The following is a 22,264-nucleotide window of genomic DNA, read 5'->3' as shown; positions in this document are numbered from 1 at the left end:
CAGACTCTAATCCAGGGCCGGTTAAAATGTAGATTCCTGGGCCCCAGCCCAAACCTCTGCATCAGAATCCTGGGAATGGTGCCTAGAGCTCTGTATCTCTGATAAGTTTCCCTTTGACTCACAACCATACTAGAATCTTACAGCGTCTCAGAAGACATGGTCCCAGATGGAGCGGAGTAGGGGTGAGGGAGTCACACACTTTATGAACACTGGGAGTTAGAGCGGCATTTGCTGCCCCCACTCCTTGGCCAGGCACTAGATGTTCCCCCTGATGTTGACCACAAGAAATGTCACATACCTCTAAAAGCTTCTAGTACATCAGACATTCTTGTAATTTGTACACTAAGGATGTAAATTTACCATAGACCCTAGCACCTGCTTCAGGTGAATTCTTGATACAGCCCATATCATCCTAACACATCCCCTTCAGGACTCCTGTCATTTGCAGACAGATTCTACCCTGCACACTGACATCAGAAAAAACTGTTTGCAATGCCAATGAGATCCAAGATCTCTGCTGCTCAAAATTATCCGGTGGTTTTTAACGGGCCTATTCTAATCCCTTCCACATAGCAGTCTAGGCCTGTACCATCTAGCCGCTGCCCACCTGCCCAGCCTCCTTGCTATCAAGTCCTCCAGGCTGCTGAATTCCAACTGCGCACACCCAAACACATCAAGGTCTTTGCCACCTCTCTGACTTTGTACACACTTTACCTTTTATAAGAATCCTTTTCCCCAAAAAAGAATCCTTTTCCCCAAATTCTGCCAAGTCACATCCATCCTAAAATATTTAGTTCAAATTAATCAAAATTTAAATATTTAGTTCACCTGGTCAGTGAACTATTTCCCCAAAGTACAACCATCACCTCTATTCCTCCGTGTTTCCACTGTACAGTGTATATTCCCCTTTTCTTATTACTGTTGGTACCTTTGCCTTTTCCTCTAGAACACCCCCGCCCTGAATATTTGGTACATTTTTATCTAGACCCCTTTAAAAAACTGGAGTAACAAAAATTAATGATTAATTCTTATGGAAATGAAAGTCCTAGTAGGTTTTTGTTATCAAAAATTTTATTTTTTAGATTCAGAAAAAGTATTTGACAAAATTCAACATCCATTCATGATGAAAACTCTCAACAAAGTGGGTAGAGAGGGAACATACCTCAAGAGATTAAAGGTCATAAGTAAAAAACCCACAGCTAATGTCATACTCAATGGTGAAAAGCTGAAAGCTTTTCCTCTAAGATCAGGAACAAGATAAGGATTCCACTCTTGCCACTTTTATTTAACATAGTACTAGAAGTCCTAGCCACAGCAATCAAACAAGGAAAAGAAATGAAAGGTTTCCAAATTGGCAAGAAGAAGTAAAACTGTCATTATTAGTAGATCACATGTTACTATATATAGAAAACCTTAAAGTCTCCACCAAAAGTTTATTAGAACAAATTAATTCAGTAAAGTTGCAGAATACAACATTAATATATGGAAATCTGTTGCATTTCTATACATTAATAATGAACTAGCAGATGGGACGCCTGGGTGGCGCAGTTGGTTAAACGACTGCCTCCGGCTCAGGGCGTGATCCTGGAGTCCCGGGATCGAGTCCCACATCAGGCTCCCAGCTCCATGGGGAGTCTGCTTCGCTCTCTGACCTTCTCCTCGCTCATTCTCTCTCTCACTGTCTCTCTCTCTCAAATAAATAAAATAAAAATCATAAAAAAAATTATAAAAAAAAAATAATAATGAACTAGCAGAAAGAGATCTTAAGAAAATAATCCCATTTACAATTGCATCAAAAGAGAAAAAAATACCTAGGAATAAATTTAACCAAGGAGATTAAAGGCCAAAACTCTGAAAACTATAACACACTGATGAAAGAAACTGAAGACAACACAATAGAAAAATATACCATACTCATGGATTGGAAGAATTAAAATTATTTAAATGTCAGTACTACCCATAGAAATCTACAGATTCAATTCAATCCCTACCAAAATACTATTAATATTTTTCAAAGAACTAGAATGAATAATCCTAATTTGTATAGAACTATAAAAGACCCACATAGCCAAAGCCATTGAGAAAGAAGAAGGAAGCTAGATGTATCATTCTCCCTGGTTTCAGTAATCAAAACAGTATGGATACCGGCATAAAAACAGACATATTGATCAAGGGAACAGAATAAAGACCAGAAATAAACCCATGCTTATACGGTCAATTAATCTATGAAAAAGGAGGCAAGAATATACAATGGGAAAAAACAGTCTCTTCAGTAAATGATGTTGGGAAACCTAGAGAGCTATATTTAAAAGAATGAAACTGAACAACTTTCTTACACTACACACGAAAATAAACTCAAAATAGATTACGTACCTAAATGTAAGACCTGAGACCATAAAATTTCTAAAAGAAAACATACAGAGTAGTCTCTTAGACATCAGCATTAACAGTATTTTTCTGGATCTGTTTCCTCAGGCAAAGGAAACAAAAGCAAAAAACAAAACAAAACAAAAAACAAAACAAAACAACTGGGACTTTATCAAACTAAAAGGCTTTTGCACAACAAAGGAAACCATCAATAAAACAAAAGGGCTCCCTGCCAAATGGAAAAAAATATTTGCAAGTGACATATCCAATAAGGAGTTAATGTCCAAAATATATAAAGAACGCCTACAACTCAACACTAAAATCATCATCATCATCATCATCATCTGATTTTTACACAAGATCAGAGGACGAGCACAGGCATTTTTCCAAAAAAGACATAGATAGACAAAAGATGCATGAAAAGATGTGCAACATCACTAATCATCAGGGAAATGCAAATCAAAACCACAATGAGATATCACTTTACACCGCCAGAATAGTATCAAAAAGTCAAGAAACAAGTGTTGGCAAGAATGTAGGAAAAAGGAAACCCTCATGCTCTGTTGGTGGGAATGTTAACTGGTGCAACCGCTATGGAAAACAGTATGAATTAAAACAGTAAAAATTAAAAATAGGGGCACCTGACAGCACGGTCAGTTACGTGTCTGACTCTTGGTTTCAGCTCAGTAGTGATCTCAGGGTTGTGAGATCAAAGCCCCACATCGAGCTCCACACTCTGTGCAGAGTCTGCTTGAGTTTTTCCCTCACTCTGTCCCCCCGCCATGTGTGCATGCACCCTCTCTCTCAAATAAATAATAAATCTTTTTTTAAAAATTAAAAGCAGAAACACCATACAATCCAGTGATTCCACTACTACGTGTTTACCCAAAGAAAGCACTAATTTGAAAAGATATACGCACCCCTATGTTTACTGAAGCATTCTTTACAATAGCCGAGCTATGCAAGCAACCCAAGTGTCCATCACTAGGCAAATGCATAAATAAGATATGGGATGGATAGATAGATAGACAGAATGGAATATTACTCAGCCATAAAAAAGCATGAAATTTTGCCATTTGCAACAATATGGAGAGAGCTAGAGTATATTATGCTAAGTGAAATAGACAGAAAAGACAAATACCTTATCATTTATATGTGGAATCTAAAAAGTCAACCAAAGAAACAGAAACAGACTCATTAATACAGAAAATAAAGTGGTGGCTGCCAGAGGGAAGGGATGTAGGGGTTAGGCGAAATAGGTGAATGGGGATTCAGAGGTACAAACTTCCAGTAATAAAATAAATGAATCACAGGGATGAAAAGTACAGCATGGGGAATACAGTCAATAATATTATAATAATTTTGTATGGGAACAGATGATAGCTACACTTATTGCGGTAAATACTTTGTAATGTATATAATTGTCAAATCATTGTTGTGTACCTGAAACTAATATAACATTGTCTGTCAACTATACTCCAATAAAAATAAACATAAAAAAAGATCAACTGAAAAAAATGTATTTTGCTTCCTGGACAAAAAAGTAGAAGACAACATTTTAGAGAAACTATGATTATATATAATTAAAAATTACATGAATTCAAGAAATATTTAAAAAGAGAAGCACAAAAATGTTGAAAGTAAATGGCAAGACTATGAGAGGCAGATGAGCTTTCCATGAACTTCAATTTTTCAGAACTGGTTATATGACTGTTAAAATAAAAACATATCTTTTAAAAATAATACTTAATTTTCCTTAACTTCCTTAAATATATTCAGGAACTCCTGGCCTGTTTTATTTAAGCAGTTGGAGTCTGACTGGCCCACTGAGGGTAGTTTTCTGAAAGTAATTCTGAGAAGAAACGTGAGGAGATAAATCCTCTTTATTTTTTCTGAGCCGAAGTTTCCCCCTGCAAGTCTGCCCTAGGAGAGATTAATTTACACTTACACTGTATTATCAGAATAGCCATGAAAGCCATATCTTTTGAGTTTTAAAATCTCATTCCATCATTTATTCAGTGTGACCCTGGTCCTCCCTGGGTCTCCCTTACTCTTTCCTGGGCTTCAATTTCCTCATCTACAGAATGGGGATAACAATAGTTGTAGGATTAAGTGAGAAAATGCACATGAAATGTCTGACAAGTGCCTTCATCATGAGTATTAACATCGTCTTCACCACTCTGCAATGGGGACCTTAAAAGAAATCCCAAAGTCTTGGGACACTGACTTGCTACACTCGTCATGGTCCCTCACTTTTCAACTAAATATATATCCATTACGTTCACTGTGACCCTGGAGCCATCTTGAAAGATCTCCCACTGGCTACCTTTGAGATAATTTGAGCAACTTTTGTGGATTATAACACATTGGCCAAAAAATCCAGGCATCCCCTGTTATGAAATAATAAGAAATTCAGGGGCACCTGGGTGGCTCAATGGTTAAGCCTCTCTCTGCCTTCGGCTCAGGTCATGATCTCAGGGTCCTGGGATCGAGGCCCGCATCGGGCTCTCTGCTCAGCAGGGAGCCTGCTTCCCTCTCTCTCTCCGCCTGCCTCTCAGCCTACTTGTGATCTCTGTCTATCAAATAAATAAATAAAATCTTAAAAAAAAAATAAGAAATTCATATGTTGGTCTCTGCCTCCAGTTCCTCACACAGAGCCCCTCAAAGCCTTATAAAAATTCCTAAGTGGTAAGAGCACTAGGAGCATCTTTTGTCTTAATGAGGTGACTCTGGGTGGGCTCCCTGGATGGCTGGTCACCAGAAAGATCAAACCTGGATTAGCAGCCAGGAATGTTCAGCCCCTCCCCATCCTCCAGAGAGAGAGGAGGGACTGGAAATGGACTGAATACTTGATCATACCGATGTGAGGAAGTCTCCATAAAATCCCAAAAGCATGGGGTTCAGAGAGCTTCCAGATGGGCAGATACATCCATATGGGGAGGGGGACATGCCCCAACCCCACCCAACAGAAGCTCCCCCACTCAGAGCCTCCCAGAACTCACCCTATACACCACTGCATCTGGCTGCTCATTTGTATCTTTTAACATATGTTTTTAATAAACTAGTTAACATAGGTATTTCCCTGAATTCCGTAGGGGGGAAGGATATAGTCTGTGGGACTGTGCCCTTAGCCTGTGGGTTATGACACTGTCTCTGGGTAGAGAGTGTCAGAATTGAAATAAATTATAGGACACCCAGATCATGTCACAGAGGGTTGCCTGGTGTTGGGGTGGGGGGGACATCCACACATTTGGTGACCAGAAGTATCAGCCGTGAAGTGTTCTACATTAGTAGGAAAGGAAACTCAGAGGAAAGAAACACACAGTAGAGAAAAACTGGGTTTTCTCCCTCATAGAAAGGAAAAAACGAAGTACTTTCCTTTACAACTATGTACGGTAGTTTTGTAGTAAAAAAAAAAAAAAGTCCTTTTTTTTTTTTTGGAGATGCATACTGAAGTAGTAAGGGATAAAGTATCATGATTTCTCCCTCATAGAAAGGAAAAAACGAAGTACTTTCCTTTACAACTATGTACGGTAGTTTTGTAGTAAAAAAAAAAAAAAGTCCTTTTTTTTTTTTGGAGATGCATACTGAAGTAGTAAGGGATAAAGTATCATGATTTCTGCAGCTTACTTTCAAATGGTTCATAAAAAGTTGTTCACAAAGGTTTATACAAAGAGAAACAAAGCAAAAAGGCAATAATTGGTGAATCTAGGTGAAAGGCATATGGGTATTCAGAGTGCTAGGCTTTTAACTTGTCTGTAGCTTACAGACACAAAATTTCAACACAAAAAGATAGAAGGTGGGTAGATACAGATAAGATCAGCCAATAAAGAGAACAATCAAAAGTTAAGGCTGGGGGTGCATGGGTGGCTCAGTCAGTTAGACGTCTGCCTTTAGCCCAAGTCATGATCCTGGGGTCCTGAGATGGAGCCCCACATCAGGATCCCTGCTCAGCAGAAAGCCTGCCTCTCCCTCTTCCTCTGCTCCCCATTCATACTTGCTCTTGCTCTCCTAAATAAATAAATAAAATCTTTAAAAAAAATAAAGTTAGGGCTGAAAGCCAGAGCAGAGAGTTCCAAAGGAGTCAATTTCTTTCTTTTTCTTTCTCATATTTAAAAAAAGTTACTGTGTGAAATACAGGCTTCTTATACAATCAGTTACAGTAAACAATGTAGGCATCTTTGTGTGTGTCTGTAGAAATATATGGAAGGGTGGCCCAAAGTTTTAGTGATGGTGATCTCTAGCTAGTAAGATGAGAGGCGATTTTCATTCACACTCTGTGTATTACTTGAAATTCTTATAAGGACCATATGTCATCTCTATGTAATCAGGGAAAAAAAGGTAAAGCTATTTTCATTTTGAAAAAAAAAAAAAATTAACCATATCTGCAGGACTTCCTTAAAATTTTTCTGCATCTTCCTACAAATCTATAATTATTACACAATGAAAAGTTTTTGAAATTGACTCTATCAATATGTGTAATCTTATTTTTAAAAGATGGAAAGATAAGTGACTGTGACCAATAGATCAAGGTTTAAAAAAAAAAAAGCTTTTGAGTTTCTACTAATGGCCATTAAATATTTATTTCAGTCTCTCTCTGGTTAAAACATTTATAAAAAAAAAAAGCTTCAAATATAAAGTCGTGCTCTTAGGAATATGACATTTTAATCTTTTCTTTTTCAAGGCACAGAGCAAAGAAGGGGCAGAGTGTAGAGCTTCCTGGATTTCTGACAAAATGCCTCTGTACCAGTGAGCTCAGGCGATGCCCCCCCAACCCCGCCAAGCACTTCCCAGGCACCGCCTGCATCAACCCAGCCCCTCACTAAGGGCTCACAGGTCCCAAGGCACCCACGGCAGGCACAGAGCAGCCTTCAAAACCACAGAACCATTTTCTCTTGTCTTAATCTCTGCCCTGAGCTCTCTGCCCTAAATTTCTGCCCCTCCATTTATTTTCCACAGAGACCTTGCTGAAGGAAAAACACGCCTACACCTTTCTTTTAAAATACATACATATATACTTAACAAGAAATAATAATTTTGCAAGGGGGTAGGTGGCCACCTCCTCAACGGCCTCGGCTCTAGCTTCAGGCTTCCCGGTCAGATGTGTGTCCTGCTGCCCCCGTCACACCCACTAAAAGCAGCTCTGCGACAGGGATGGAGGCAGTCTGGCTCCTGGTCCAGCACTTGCAGGCTTGAAGGCAAGAGGGGAAAGGGTAGCACAGCCGGCCTCTTCCTTCTACCGGAGCCCCTCCGTGACATATGTCTTCCAGTGCTGGCTGCCAATGCCAAGCTCAACAGCAATCTTTCAAATCTGACCCACTGCATCTAGAGGCTACAAGCTTTGTCTGTCCTCAGTGCTGATTTCTGCTCTACTCCTGGTTTACAAAGTCCTGAATGATCTCCCCTTTCCTCTCTCTAGACTCAGCCCTTGCCTTCCAGGTCCCAGGCTTAAGCAACCTCCTTCCAGTCCCCAGACAGGCTGTGCCCTCCCAGAGCACTGCCCCCACAGTCCAGTAGTCCAGGGATGCCACTCATCTCATCCCAGCACCGCCTTAGGAGGGTCCCTGCCACCCCAACCCCTCCTTTGCAGAGAAACTGGCTCAGAAAGCACAGGTTTGGGGGGTCGGGGGGGCACTGGGAGCTGCCAAGCTAATATCATCCCAGCAGCCAAGAGCCTGGTCCAGCTGCTTTGTTACCTGCAACGGAGACCCCTCCTCCCAGTGCTGCCACTTTGTCAGAGCTTACAGGTGAGCCCCTGACCAGTCAGAGCCACCTTCCCTGGAGGAAAGGCAGCAAACCAGTGGGACCAAAGTGCTTTGGGGGTGCCTGGGGCACCCTTACTTTTCTTACATCCCCTCAGAGGCACACAACCTGCAGCCTGAGCTCTGGCCTTTGCCCCGTACAAGTCCCCAGGCAGGAGAGCGGACATCTCTGGCAAAAAGGGAATCCCAAACTAAAGCCGACACAGAACGCACACAATTGCTTTCACAGAAGAGCATTGGATGTTCCGCACCATGAAGCAGGATCTCGGGGACAGACCTATTTTAATTAGCATAAGAGAGATCCTCTAAGCATAATTAGCATAAGAGAGATCCTCTAAGGCATAAAAGAAGAAACTGTAATACAAACCAAGGGGAAATATGAAGGAGGAAAATACAGACGTTGAACACAATAGATAAGCAGTAGGACGCAAGAAGAGAACAGAGAGAGGCAACTGAATGTCGGGAAGAGAAATCCATCCAGAAGAAAGAAGAAAAGATGAAGGAGTATATTCAGAAATAGAGAAAATAAAAGCAGAGATTTTGGTATCAGGATAATAGGGGACAAGAAAGAAGAAGGCTGGGGCGCCTGGGTGGCTCAGTGGGTTAAAGCCTCTGCCTTTGGCTCAGGTCATGATCCCAGGGTCCTGGGATCGAGCCCCGCATCGGGCTCTCTGCTCAGGAGGGAGCCTGCTTCCTCCTCTCTCTCTGCCTACCTCTCAGACTACTTGTGATCTCTGCCTGTGGAATGAATAAAATCTTTTAAAAAAAAAAAAAGAAAGAAAGAAAGAAGAAGGCTAAAACAAATAAAAAAGAAAAGGAAGTATTTGAAGAAAATCAATAATTCCCCGGAATTTAAAAAAGATTCAAGACTTCATACTATAAGAGTTTAGAAAGGACCGAACAAGATATATATTAGTGAAGGCACATATTAGTGAAATGTAAGTTATTGAGATTAAGTTCAAATTGTAAAAGCTTCCAGAGAGAAAGAGAGAAAAACATAAGGCTTTTCAATAGCAATACCAATGCAGAAAGACAAGGGAGTAATATTTTTAAAGCCCTGAAGGCAAAGAACTTGGAACACAGACATTTCAAACATGAGGGAGAAATAAAGGCATCATCAAGTATGCAAAGTCTCTGGAGGTTTGCTGCATAAAGGCTCAATCTGAAAATATGCACCATGAAAGTCCTCAAATAAGAGGATAAATAATCCCAGAGGAGAAGATACATGGGAAATAAAGCTAGTCAGACTTAGTAAGCCCTGTTGCCTAAAAAAAGAACCAGGAAAAAAGGAAAGGATTTCCAAAATTCCAGAATTAAAACATTAGACAACAACAACACGTTTGGGATCAGGGCTTGAAAAGAGAAACGCAAAGTTCACATGAACCTGTACAATCCTTGTATCATCAAAGGACCAACCTGCACTTGAGAAATGATAATAGGGATAAATAAACTCAAATTTGGATCTTAGGAGCAACCTCCACAAGAACAAAAATAAAATTTGTTTTAAGTGATAAGAAAGTTCCTTCTTATCTACCCACTAGAATGCAGAAAACAAGAAAAAATTCTTAAAATCCAAGTATAATGGGAAAAAAAACACTAAATAAGACGTCAGAAAGAAGAAAAAGAAAAAAAGAGAGAGGGAGGAAGGGAGGGCAGGAGGGAAAGGAAAGAGGGAGGGAGGGAGAGAGATGTTAGAGATATCTCATAGTTAAACAATAATTACAAGTATAAAGGAATAAAACACACCAATTAAGGACTCAAGTAATACACTGTCTATGAAAGACAGAATCAAAAAAAAAAAAAAAGGGAAAGAGGATGGAGAAGGGCATCCCAAGCAAATACGAACCAGAAGAGAGCTAGAGAACCAATCTCAGTATTTGATGATATAAAATTCAAGAGGTAAAAAAAGAAGCAGGAGACACAGCCAGGTGCTGTATATACTGGGAAAAGAAGCAAAAGAGTACGAATGTGATCTTTCACATTGCATGAACCTAACCATATGATCTCTTACATAAAGCAAGAACCCAGACGATGGCAGAAAGAAAAAGAAGTCAACAAATACCTGTGGATATTTTAATCCACTCCTTTAAGAAATACTAGAACAGGCAAACAGAAAATATGCAGAGATGTCCAAGATTTAAATAATCCACTAAACAAATGCTCAAGTAAGTAAATCTAGAGAGCTCTTCACCTAAACGAGAATATGGGATGATCTTCCACATTCATAAAAACTAGCCACACTAGGCCACAGCCTCTGTAAATTTCAAGGAATCAAGATAGAGACTATCTGTTCTGATCACATAATTAAAAAACAAAGACAGGGTGCCTGGGTGGCTCAGTGCGTTAAAGCCTCTGCCTTCAGCTCAGGTCATGATCCCAGGGTCCTGGAATCGAGCCCCACATCGGGCTCTCTGCTCCGAGGGAAGCCTGCTTTCTCCTCTCTCTCTGCCTGCTTGTGATCTCTGTCTGTCAAATAAATTTTAAAAAATCTTTTTAAAAAAATGACAAAAATCAAAGCTTCAAAAACGTGTATAGCTGGATATTACATGAAAAAGAAAAAGAGACAGGAAAATTTTTTGTAAAAATACTTAGAACTGAGTAACAATGAAAACACAACTTGCCAAATTTGTGAGACACAACTCAGTAAGAAATGGATACCATTAAATACATTCCCATGTTCATTCTCTGATGCTGAAATGAGCGAATGTTTCCCTGAAAGTCACCCAAACGGAAGGTAGAGCACTGTGGACATGCTCTCCCAAAATCTACAGCTATCTCACTATCTCCCTGGTGGCCTGCCAGGTGCTCTGCCCCCCAGACTCATGAGAGACAAAATATAATGCTGTCAAACAGAAATCTCAAGGAAAAAAAACCACATACAGCAATAGTACACCCACCTTAATTAACCACTGCCCAAGAGGCCTCGCCAAGCTTAACCAAGGCCTATTGCATGTCAGGGAAAAAAATACCATGACCCTGAAACCTACAGAAATCCAAACCCTTTGGATTCCCCATTAACCCGGGTGTGAACATCAACAGACCTTACAATCCAGTCTCTCGGAAGCAGCTGCTAAGAACCAGGCTGTGGTAATTTCACACCCACCCCGCTGGCACCGAGAGCAAGCCCTTCCCACCGTGTGAGACGAGGACCACCCCTCTGATGTTCCTGTGGGGACAGTGAGACCCGTTCATACACAAGTACCTGGTAGGGTAAGTCAGCCATCCTTAAGTAAGTTTCCATTTTCAAACAGAAAGGAGACAGACTGGGGACACCATTGTTAGGTCTTGCAAACTGATGCAAAATAATAGCATCTTTGGAGTCAATCTCTTGCTGTTTCCTGCCAAAACCAAAACAGAAATAAAGAACAAACCACGTGTTGTACATTCAATGCCCTGAGTTCCCCGGAGGCCCCCAGTGGATTGCGGCTCCTCCATGAACACGGAGATCTGTTTGTCACGGGGGCTCGCCTCACCCAGAAGCAGAGTGGAAGCTTGGCCAAAACACGAGAGAACCTTACAAGCGATCACGGTGACCCCAAGGGCTTAGAGTAGCTGCGTATCAACCTCCTTCGGCTAACTATAGCCCACAGGGCAGGAAGAGTGCCCACCTCTTCTCCGGCAGACTATGCTTAGCCACTCTGCACAAACTGAGGGATAAACATGACAGTGTGTGCCTCCCGGGTGTCAGGCATTGTTCTAAGGGATTCACAGGTATCCTTTCATTGAATCTTCACAATAACTTTGAGGGAGCTATGACTGTTACCCGTGCGTGACAGATGAAGAAACTGAGGCAGAGAGGATTACGCTGCCCAAGGTCCCTTTGCTAGTAAACGGCAGACCGGGGACTGATCGAGGCAAGCAGAGTCTATGTTCTTGACCCCTGGACTGTACCATGAAACTGTCCCTAGAACCCAGGAATCATAGCGTAAGTTTACTCTGCTAGGAACCAACTGCTGGGAATCTGAGACCCTGAATCTGGTCCCCCTTCCAAACTATGTGTGCCCTCGCCAGGCCCTTCACGTGTATGACACCAAGAAAGCCAGCTTCTGGGCTCTCTCTCATCTTCTCTAGCTTCCCAGCACACAGTACATAACTTCATATCCCTGCCTCTTCCCTTTCTTCTGTCTCAGGCACACATGTAGCTTTCCCTTGGCTACCCTTTTGGGTGGGAGGATTTCCCTGGTACGGCTTTGCAATGGACACCATATAATAGAGAAAATGCTGGATTCCAAGTGTGGACACAGGTCAAATCCAAGCCCTGTTTCCTACTGGCCACGTTACCCTAGGCCTGTCTTCTTCCCACGCACAGAAAGTGAGGGCAGTACCAATTATGCATCAGGGAGCATGATTAAATCTTAAAAATCTGTAAACATCTGTGGAGCTCCCAAGCATCTTGTAAGAGTGGTAGAATCCATTCTCATGCACAGAGATAGGGTCTTATCCCCTTAAATGACACTATCTCACCATCCCCCAGAGCTTCGCTCCGACACCAACCCTCGGGAACCATCTACAACTCCCCACCTTCGCTTGGCCCAACCACTTCCCAGTCACATAGGCGTCACTCTTCCCCCGGGGCCTTCCCCGAGCCTCTGGTTCCTCACATCACTCCCAGTTTAATCCCGTACCTACTTCCCCCAAAGCAAGGGCAAGCTCTTTGCATCCTCGGTCCACAGAGCTCACCCCCTGCAGCATCTGCCTTCAGTAAAACCAACTCTTCCAGAGAAGTTCATGACCAGAGTGCCCATTCCACTTAAAGAGCTCAGAATGACTCACTTGGAAAACACTGCTCAAGTCAAAAGAATAAAATATTTGCTGTTTTCTGGCAAAATTTACTATATAAAACGAAGATTTTCATTTAGATGAAATGTCGGAGAGGTCAGATACTAAAATCAAGAAGCTTCTTAAACTGTTCCCAGAGAGCACAAACTACATTCGACAACTAACTGATTTTTGTCCAGTCAAATAATTCAAGTCACAGAGTGGTATTTTCTGCTAGGCAACAATTTAAGACTGGAAAGGGAGGAGATAAATATAAAATCTGCTCCACTGGCCAGAAACATCTAATTCTAATGGTTAACTTGGCTGCCATATCATTGTAAGAACGAATGTGACAAGCATGGGCCAATGACTTTGTATACATGATGCATACTAACGTGTTTCACTCTGAAGTAATACCATAGAGTGGATATTGTTATAGTTTAAATTTAGTGTATATTATATTACATAGCAGATAAGGAAACTGAAGCTCAGAGAGGCTCAATAATTTGTCCAAAAGGGACACCTGGGTGGCGCAGTTGGTTGGACGACTGCCTTCGGCTCAGGGCGTGATCCTGGAGTCCCGGGATCGAGTCCCACATCAGGCTCCCAGCTCCATGGGGAGTCTGCTTCGCTCTCTGACCTTCTCCCCTCTCATGCTCTCTCTCACTGTCTCTCTCTCTCAAATAAATAAATAAAATCTTTAAAAAAATAAAAAATAAAAAATAATAATAATAATTTGTCCAAAGAACATCACTCTAACATCAGGCCATTAGCAGCTCCAGATCCCAAGCTCTTAAGCCCTTCAGCGACACTGAAATGGGCAATTTCTCCATTAATTCTATCAAAATGGCCGGTTTGACTTGGGTCACTCAAGCCTGGAACTTTCCTACAGAAGTTTTAATAGCCAATGATGGCCAACTTCTATTAAATGCTCACTTATATGTGAAATTGTTTTAAGCAGTTCACACGTGCTAACTCAATCAACTCTGTAAAGCAGGCTGCTATTATTAACCCATTTTACAGATGAGAAAACCAAGGAGCCAAAAAGTTTCTTCTCATCTCCAAGGTTACTTGGTTAAAAGCGAAGTGAATGTGAACCCCCTCTGGTTCCAGGGTCCTCCTTCCACACATCAGAAACTTCTCCCTGACTTAGGATCAGAGGAGCAGGTTATTTTTTAAAATACCTGAACCGCTGTACCTCCCAAAGTGACTTTATAATGAGGGTTACAGAAGAGAACGTGTACGGAGCCTCAAGACTGGCCCCTCCTCCCATCGTGAAGGATATCTCAGGGGACTGTGCCTCTGTGTGCCACTGACAAGCTGTTAGTTTATGGAGATCAGATACTGATTGACCTGGGGGCTGCTCTGATTCCCTAAGTTCTCTAGGACAGGCTGAACCCTAACGCCTAAAGTGCAAAAGAGCTACCAACAACACAATCATTATTTAGTCATTCAATTTACAAACAACACATTCTCAAACTTTAAGATAGCTGCGACACTGTCACCACTCAGGGGAGATAAAGTAGAGGGCTGAGACAGTATTGGGTTAAAAATACTGCCGTGGGAAAAGCAGGCATAAAATCCAAAACACTTCCTTGGGTTTTACTCCTTAATGCAAATTCCTAAGTACTTCTCACCGGTCAACTTTATTGCTAGACACACGGCCACACACTCAGCTTAAGTCTCTCCGGCAGAAAATCCAAGTCGAGTGGTAGCAACTTTACCGTTGTCCGTGACCTCAGACACTGTGATCATTTCAAGATGGGTCTTCCATCCTGCAGATTCTGGACTGTTTTGTCTTGCCTAAACTATGGAGACAACTGACAGTGAGATTTCACCCTAAATGGAAGTCTGTCATGTCACCTCTGTCCGGCAGTCCCAGACCTTGCTCAGTCTTTCCCCCCTGTCCTTCTGTGCCCCTAGATGCTGCCAAAAACTCCAGTCCCTACTACAGGCCTGTCTTCCTTGGGCCATACCCCAATTCTTTACATTTCTCTTCTTCTCCCCACAGCCGGGCTTATGTCATCTTTGGTACTTTCTAAGAGGCGGCGGGAAAAAGTTCAGGCACTAAACACACACACATACATACACACACACACACACACACTCCCAAATCTGGATCCTACTACTCTGGCTGTGTGATCTTGGGCAAGTGGTTTTACCTCTCTCTCTCCCTCCGCTGTAATTGCCTTAACTATGAATTGGGAACCAAGCATCCAGCCACAGCTGAGAGGGATAAATCCAAGTAAAGCACTTCTAGATGGGCAGAGTCCCTTCTAAGGGATCAAAAATGGGTGGCCATTTTTATTAGTTGCATTATAACAGGACTTTCTCCTCCATTATAACACATTTCCTACCCAGGCTTTAGACATCTGTCAAGAAACAAAAAGTGAATATAACAAAGATTAAAAACATCTCAATCCACGTAAGTATCCAAGTAATCTGCTAAGCAGTGAAGGACACATCTGCGGGCAGAAGGCTCTTCTGTGTCTAGCGACCACACCTGCCAGGGTGTGGCCTCTTCCCAGGATGAGCTCTGGGCTCCTTGCTATTTCTGCAAGGTCATTTAAGCAAGGTTTAGAGTTGGTCCTATGAAGCCGCATGCCTTCACTCCCTCCACAAAGTGTTAAACCGGTGAGAAGCCACAGGGTTCTGGATCCTGAAAAGGTTCTGGACTGGAATATAATTGAGAAACAGCTGGGTTACCATTTAAGTACTGCACAAATGTTTTGGGTATTTTCATACAGCTTGAAATCTAACTCAAAATCAAGTTCTAAAACTAGCAAAAACAGGAAGTAATCTAGTGAATCTAAATTCACTTCAAAAATCTTTACGTGGTTCAACTAGATGATTCAAGTCACCTGCTAAGTGAGAGAATTCACAGTACATAATAAGGTTAAAATAAAACTTCTCAATTATGGCTAAATAATAGTGAAAGCCGACACATTTCCTCAGACTTAAATGATTTCCCACCCTCTCCGAGATTAGAAATATTCAAATGCCCAAGTTAGCCTGTCACAATCTCCTGGAATCCCTGTAGACCTTGTTTACAAGCTATTGTGTAAGATTTCCCCCTGGAAAAAGGCAGTGTGAACACATTTGTCACTACTTTAAAAATACTGGTCAACAGGGATATTCTGAACTATTGAAAACTGCCCGCTTCTGGTCATCTCCCAGGGACAGAGGACTCCAACCCATGGAGATTTTAACCATAAATTGATGTTGTCAATGAGCCAAAGGACCACCCCAGGAGCTTTTGGTATTGTCCTACTCAGACAAAGATCTCCTGTCCTTCCGGATGTACCAACAGTAGAGGCCTCCATTTTCTGGCATTTCCAAATCAGTCCTGTAAACATTCTGCGGCAGGCAGGCTATGCAACTGTTTACGGCACTGGGTGACTCCCGTGTCTTGTCAAACACGCCCATGTGCTAGTCCTGTCCTCGGATCTCCTACTGCTCTCACAACAATGACATCGAAATCCCCCGCGATGGTGCTTAGCTTCAAATACCTGAGCAACCCATAACCAGGTTAAGGGCTGCACCAAAATGCACACCCCTCTACTTGGCCATGCCCCTTAACAGGGACCCAGAGGGCTCCGGAGCTTTTGCAATTTCAGCTTTTTAATGATGTTGAAATTTGGGGAGGGATAATGGAGAACTAACCTTTAAGTAAAAGGTAAGGTTAGTGGTTAATATTCTAGCATAATTATTACCTATAAACAAATAAGGCATTCCCTAAAAGTGTAACTTAGTATCTCCACCAGGCCTCATTCTATTGTTGCAAACATTGCACTTGGATCTTGCTAAGGGCATTTCCTAATAGACCATTTTGCTCCACAACATCCCGGAAAATTTTTGCTTTTTAGCACCAAAGGACTGCGAGATAAATGTTTTCCCCTCCCACAATCAGTTTAATTCTCTTGTCAACTCGAAACTGCCCCTCAGACCGGGTGACCACGGACTGCCTCTAGGGAAAGGTAAGGATAGGATTCTTGGGCATTTGCGCGGCGTGGCCGAGAGGCTGGCATGGTCCCCCCTCGCGCCAGCCCTGCCCTGGCCAGGTGCCCCACTCGGCGCCCCTGCGCGGGGCCCTCTCTCCGGCTCACCTAATGACCAGGAGTTCGTGGAGCAGATACGCAGCTGCGGCCAGCAAAGCTCCCCCGGTCAAGTAAAGTGTTTTCTTCCACCAGGGATCGGAGCCCAGCCCTGCCATGATCCCACCGTAATCCTGCAAAGGGAAAGCGATGATGTCCCCATAAAAGGAGAAGGGCTCCTCGGACCCGGCCCACCAGCCGAAGAAGGAGACGCTCTGGTTCCAGCTCAGATCCACCACGCACGGCCTGGACGAGGCAAAGCCAACCCCCCAGTGCATGCTGCGCGGCTGGCTGCGGGCGCCCCTCCCAGGGCCCGCGCCGCCCGCATGGGAAGGGGGCCGAAGGGGCCCGGCGCGGGCTCAAAGGCGCGCCGCGGACGCGGGCGGCGCGGGCGGCAGCGACCGAGGAGGCGGCGGCGGCGGCGGCGGCAGCGGAGGAGGAGCAGGAAGGGCGCGGGCCGCGGACGGCGGGCCTGGCCGGCGGGGCCCCAGGGCCCGGGGCGGCGGCAGCGGCGGCCGCCGGCTCCCCCCGCAGCGGCCTCTCCGCGCCGCTCTTTGTGTCGGCGCCTGGAGAAGGCCGCGTGATGTCATTGCTCCCCGGGGCAGGGAAACAGAGGCGGGATAAAGTCACCTACCCCGCGCCCTGCCCCCGCCCCGCATCTCCGCGGTCCGGCGGCCTCCGCCCGGGCGGGAGCCGGGCTCCGCGCCTCCAGGCGGCACGGCCGGGAACGGCTCGGCGCGCTAGGGCTAGGGCTGCGGAGGTGCCTGGGAATGCGGCTCCACCGGGAGGAAGCCGCAGTCAGGGCCCGGATCTCCGTCTCCCCCGCCACCCCGCCCGGAGCCCCGGCCCGCCCTCTGCTGTTGCTCCAGCCCCTCCCGCAGGCCCGGGAGCGCGGAGCGCGCGGAGCTCACCTGAGGCCGCGGCGAGCGGCAGGCTGGAAACGCCGCCCGGCGGGGGCTGGGAACGAGGGCCCCGACCAAGGTCGGCAATTAAATAGTTCTGGCCAGCGGGAAAGCGCGGTTGATTTGCATAATTTATAAAAACACTCTTGTTACAGTACACTGTTACCTGGGTCTTGGCCGTGTACTCACGGAGAGATGTCTGGTTTAACAGATAACAACAAAAATGTGCTCTAGAGAGAGCTCCCCTCTGACAGACCCAGCTCGAGTCTTTCCCGTTTGAAATCATTATCGGGGAACTCGTAGATGTGGGGTGTTTGGATTTGTTTTCCTTTTCTTTTCGATGCAAAAAATCTGGCAAACGTGTTTGTGTGCGCGCGCGCCTGTGTGTGTTCAGTTTTTCCCCTTTAACTTCATTTTGTTAATTTCATTTTGAAAAGTTGGTTAGTCCAAACAATAGGGCCATGTTTTATAGTTTTAGGATACACACACAAATTTTAGCAAGAGCATGAATAGCTTAAGGTTGTTAGAAGAAACTAAAAAAAAAAAAAAAAAAAAAATCAAGTAGGGATTTATCTCTCACTTGAAAGGTGAAAGGATGGGTATAGGAACCCTCTAGGCTTTTGCGTGAGGAAGGCGACACTGGGTTAAAGGAGAACTCCTTTTCTACTTCCGCTCCCACTCCAGCGCCTTAGAACCCCAGTGAATGCTGTCAAGGCCCTAAACTGTGGGCTTTTTGCCATCATTAGGGAGATGCGGAAGGAGCTAGCCACGCACCCACACTTGCGGGTCCCATTCACCACTGTGTCCGCACACGTGACCTGTCTGGAAGTCCTGTGTGCGCTTGGAAAAGAAATTCCCCTGAGCCGGTTGCAAGAAATGGAACCCGAAGGCCTGTTGGAGTGACAGGCAGTCACCAGATTCTAACAGGAAGCAGGACTAGAAGGCTTCCAGGAAGTCTCAGGAAGCAGAGTGCGCAAGTTTGGGATCGGAACAGAGATGCTTGGTGCTGGCATACCAGGCTGGCTCAGGGACTAGAGCATGTGGTTCGATCTCCAACTGGTGAGTTCAATCCCCACCACGTTGGGTGTAGTGGTTGCTTAAATGAACTTTATTTTTTTTAATCTTATTTTTTAAATAAATAACCTTTAAAAAAAAAGGAAAGAAAGAAAAAGAATGCTCTGTGCAGAGATGGGACAAGGAGCTCTGCACCAACGATTCTTCTTCCTTCTTCTGCGCCCTTCCCACATAGCACTAAGCCTTTGCTCTCATTAAATGTTGAGCCAGTATTTAAAGAGCGACCATTTGTTATTTGGTACTGAATAATTTCCCTGAGAGTCCAGGTTCAGTCATGAGGATGAGCATAAATTACCTGCAGTGAAGCAATATGGAAGGCAAAAGGAAGAATCACTACTGGCAAACTCGATGTCCAGGAAACAAGTTAGAAACCAGATGAATTCAATGTTTTGATCCCAGAGAGCCACCGGCTGCATGTTACCTTCACAGCTCCTCTGGCAGGTGGACCTGCCCCACCCACTCATGGAAGCCCAGCCAACTGCTGCTTCCTGGTCCCGGCAGATCGTCTTTGAGCATTACCTGGTCTTTAGTTCAGATGTGGTTTAAATTTCCAGAGATGCCCTGAAGCAAACATCTTTTAGATGCCCATGTAACGGAAATTTTCATGAAAAAAGCTAAACTATAATTCTAATCTGATGCAGATTAAAATTTGGCCTTTAGACCTGTGGCATGGAAGAAAGAGTATTATAAGTCAGCTTGTATAAAAGTGAAAGGAAGCAGAGTAATCTCTGAGGAGTCAGTAGACATAAGAAGTGGCCAAAAGTTTGGTATGAGAATGTCAGAGCGAAGCTACGGCGAACAAGAAAAGCAGCTCCAGTTACAAAGGCACAGAAGCCTCAATCAACCTTTGTGCAAGATCGGGTGAGCCTTACACAGCCACGCGGCTCCACAAAGGGATGCAGTCCAGCCACAAAGAGAAGGGAGACTAAGGCTCAGAGGCAGGGGCTCAGCTCCAGAGGATGGTGGCAGTGTAATTAACAGTCAGAGGGGAACCAAACAGAACTGGGTCAACAACTGACTCTTCCAAGAATGGCTCCTCAGCATCCCGTGTGTAGAGCCAGATCCCAGATTGAACCCCCAGTGGCTGTGCAGGACCCCTACCCTGCAGGGTGAAGGTGTAGGGAGCTAAGTATGTCTGCCTGCCAGCTCCTCTCCCAGTTCTCCTTCAGCTATTGAAATGGTATGAAGACTATGCGTGCCAGATGGCCACCTCTTCCACCACTGCCTCCAATCCTGAGGCCTTGGTGTCATAACCATGGGCATTAGCCCCAAGCTAGAGGGATCTTGTTATTTTCCTTTTGCAAGATTTATTATTGATTTATTGATTTATTTATTAACTCTAATTGAGGTTTTACAGACAAGAAAAGGGAAGGGACTAATATTTATTGTACATGAGACCTGCCTGTCTGGCAATATTTTTTTCAATAATGCTTCAAAACCACCTGTGATAGATAAGTATTGCCATCCCATTTACAAATGAGGAAGGTGAAGCTAAGGGAGGTAAGTTAACAAGTTCAATTCCCAGAGCAGGATTCAAACCCACCGTGTCTTACACGGACAGCTCTTTGAGCTTCCCACCATCTACAGTATCTCTCCTGCACCAAGGCTGGAGCGCTGTCCATGGTATTGCATCTTTACACTATTTTATTCTGAACAATGTCTAAATCCGATGGCTATCAAGCCTCAAATACCTACCAGTTATACTGTCCCCTTTGGAGAAAGGTGGGTTCAGACAGTTCCTTATGCTAATACTGCTATGCCTATTTATCCCTGGCTATGATGATATGACAAGGGACAAGGAAATCAGTGCTTCCCAAACTTGTGTTTCAGGGGCAGCTCTGCCATGATGACCAAATAAGGTATAATTAGATCAGTTCTTCTCAAACATGAGTTTGCATATAAATCACCTGGGATCTTTTTAACATACAAATTCTAACTCAGTAGTTCTGGTGTGAGGTCTGAAATTCTGCATTTCTAACAAGCTTCCTGGTAAGACGAAACCAAACTTTGATTAAAAGTGGTCTAGATCAGGGGTACCTGGGTGGCTCAGTGGGTTGGGGGCTCTGCCTTTGACTCGGTCATGGTCCTGGGGTCCTGGGGTCCTGGGATCGGGCCCCGCGTCAGGCTGCTTGCGGCAAGCCTGCTTCCCCCTCTCTGCCTGCCTTTCTGCCTACTTGTGATCTCTGCCTGTCAAATAAATAAATAAAAATTTTTAAAGTGGTCTAGATCAATTGAACTCTACATCAGAAACTAATGATATGCTACATGTTCATTAACTGAATTTAAATAAAGCAATAAAAAAATAAAAAATAAATAAAAGTGGTCTAGACCACCAGCTTCTGAAAAGGACTAAAAACTCTGTCCAAAAGGAACTCTCCGCCCACCACCATACACACTCCATGTTCAATGGTTCTTAACCAGCCCAATCAAGTCACAGTTCTTGATGAGTTTGAACACCAGACATACAGATAAAAGGGTTGGTGCAGCAGAATTAGATATGGAGAGAAAATAAATCAAGACTCAAGAGGAGCAATTAGAAGAGACAGGAATGGATATGCCTTTTGAGAGGTCCTAGTCTAAGTGCTAGGAGCTGACAGAGGAAGCCATGGGGCAGGAGAGTTGCGGGGGTCTGGTGGGGGGATGGAAACGGGGAGAAGACAGAGGCTCCTGGGAGACCACTGTTAGCACAGAACTTTTTCAAATGCCAGCACAAAGAGCATAAATAAATGAATGGGACTCTTTTATAAATTTCATTGATACTTGGAAAAAATTTATATTATACTTCATGTTTCAAAATACAGTTTAAAAGATTTAAGACCTTGCTGCTGTGGTAACAATAAATGGATGTGAGGTTGGTACTATCGCTGGTTTACACTGTAAAATTTAAGATGCGATTTTATTAAAATAGCTCTAAAATATTAAAAAATAACATACTACTCAAAGAATAGGAAATTTAATTGATAATGTTACCCTGGATTTTATTGTAAGGCTTCTGCTTTCTTGGCTTGATTTGTGAAGAAAAGACCAAACACTACCCTAGCCAGGTATCCCAAATGCTCATCAACAGTAGAGCTAGAAGCTAGTATATCTTCTTATAAGAACACCAGTCAGAATGGATTGGCTCCCCCCTGGTGACCTCATTTCACCTTAATTACTTCTTTGAAGACCTGTCTCCCAATATCGTCACATTTTGAAATACTTCAACATACGGATTTTAGGGGGACACAATTCAGCCCCTAACAGACAGCTGACAGAAGGCCCAAGTGGAGATATCTCCAAGTGTGAGGTTTAGAGCAGAGATCTGAGC

At 43.8% G+C, this 22,264-nt stretch overlaps 1 protein-coding gene across 3 annotated transcripts in view; it reads right to left on the bottom strand.

The window, feature by feature from the left end:
* The window catches only part of FAXC (failed axon connections homolog, metaxin like GST domain containing), a 76,443-nt gene extending 58,728 nt beyond the window's left edge, over positions 1-17,715 (bottom strand). For 2 of the 3 annotated variants that reach the window (XR_006384199.1, XM_044245226.1), the window contains exons 1-2: positions 16,994-17,308; positions 11,332-11,467 (exon numbers count right to left, since the gene is read on the bottom strand). Coding sequence is in view for 2 of the 3 variants with exons in the window: in XM_044245226.1 (XP_044101161.1) it covers positions 11,332-11,467; positions 16,994-17,259 (402 nt within the window). In the remaining variant the exon portion in view is untranslated. Of the gene's footprint in view, positions 1-11,331; positions 11,468-16,993; positions 17,309-17,615 lie in introns of those variants that run through there. The other variant, XM_044245239.1, reaches the window with a different exon arrangement.
* Positions 17,716-22,264: the final 4,549 nt, after the last annotated feature.

This window comes from Neovison vison, chromosome 1, assembly GCF_020171115.1.
Source record: "Neovison vison isolate M4711 chromosome 1, ASM_NN_V1, whole genome shotgun sequence".
NCBI classification, from domain to species: domain Eukaryota; kingdom Metazoa; phylum Chordata; class Mammalia; order Carnivora; family Mustelidae; genus Neogale; species Neogale vison.
This window is presented reverse-complemented; position numbering and strand designations above follow the sequence as displayed.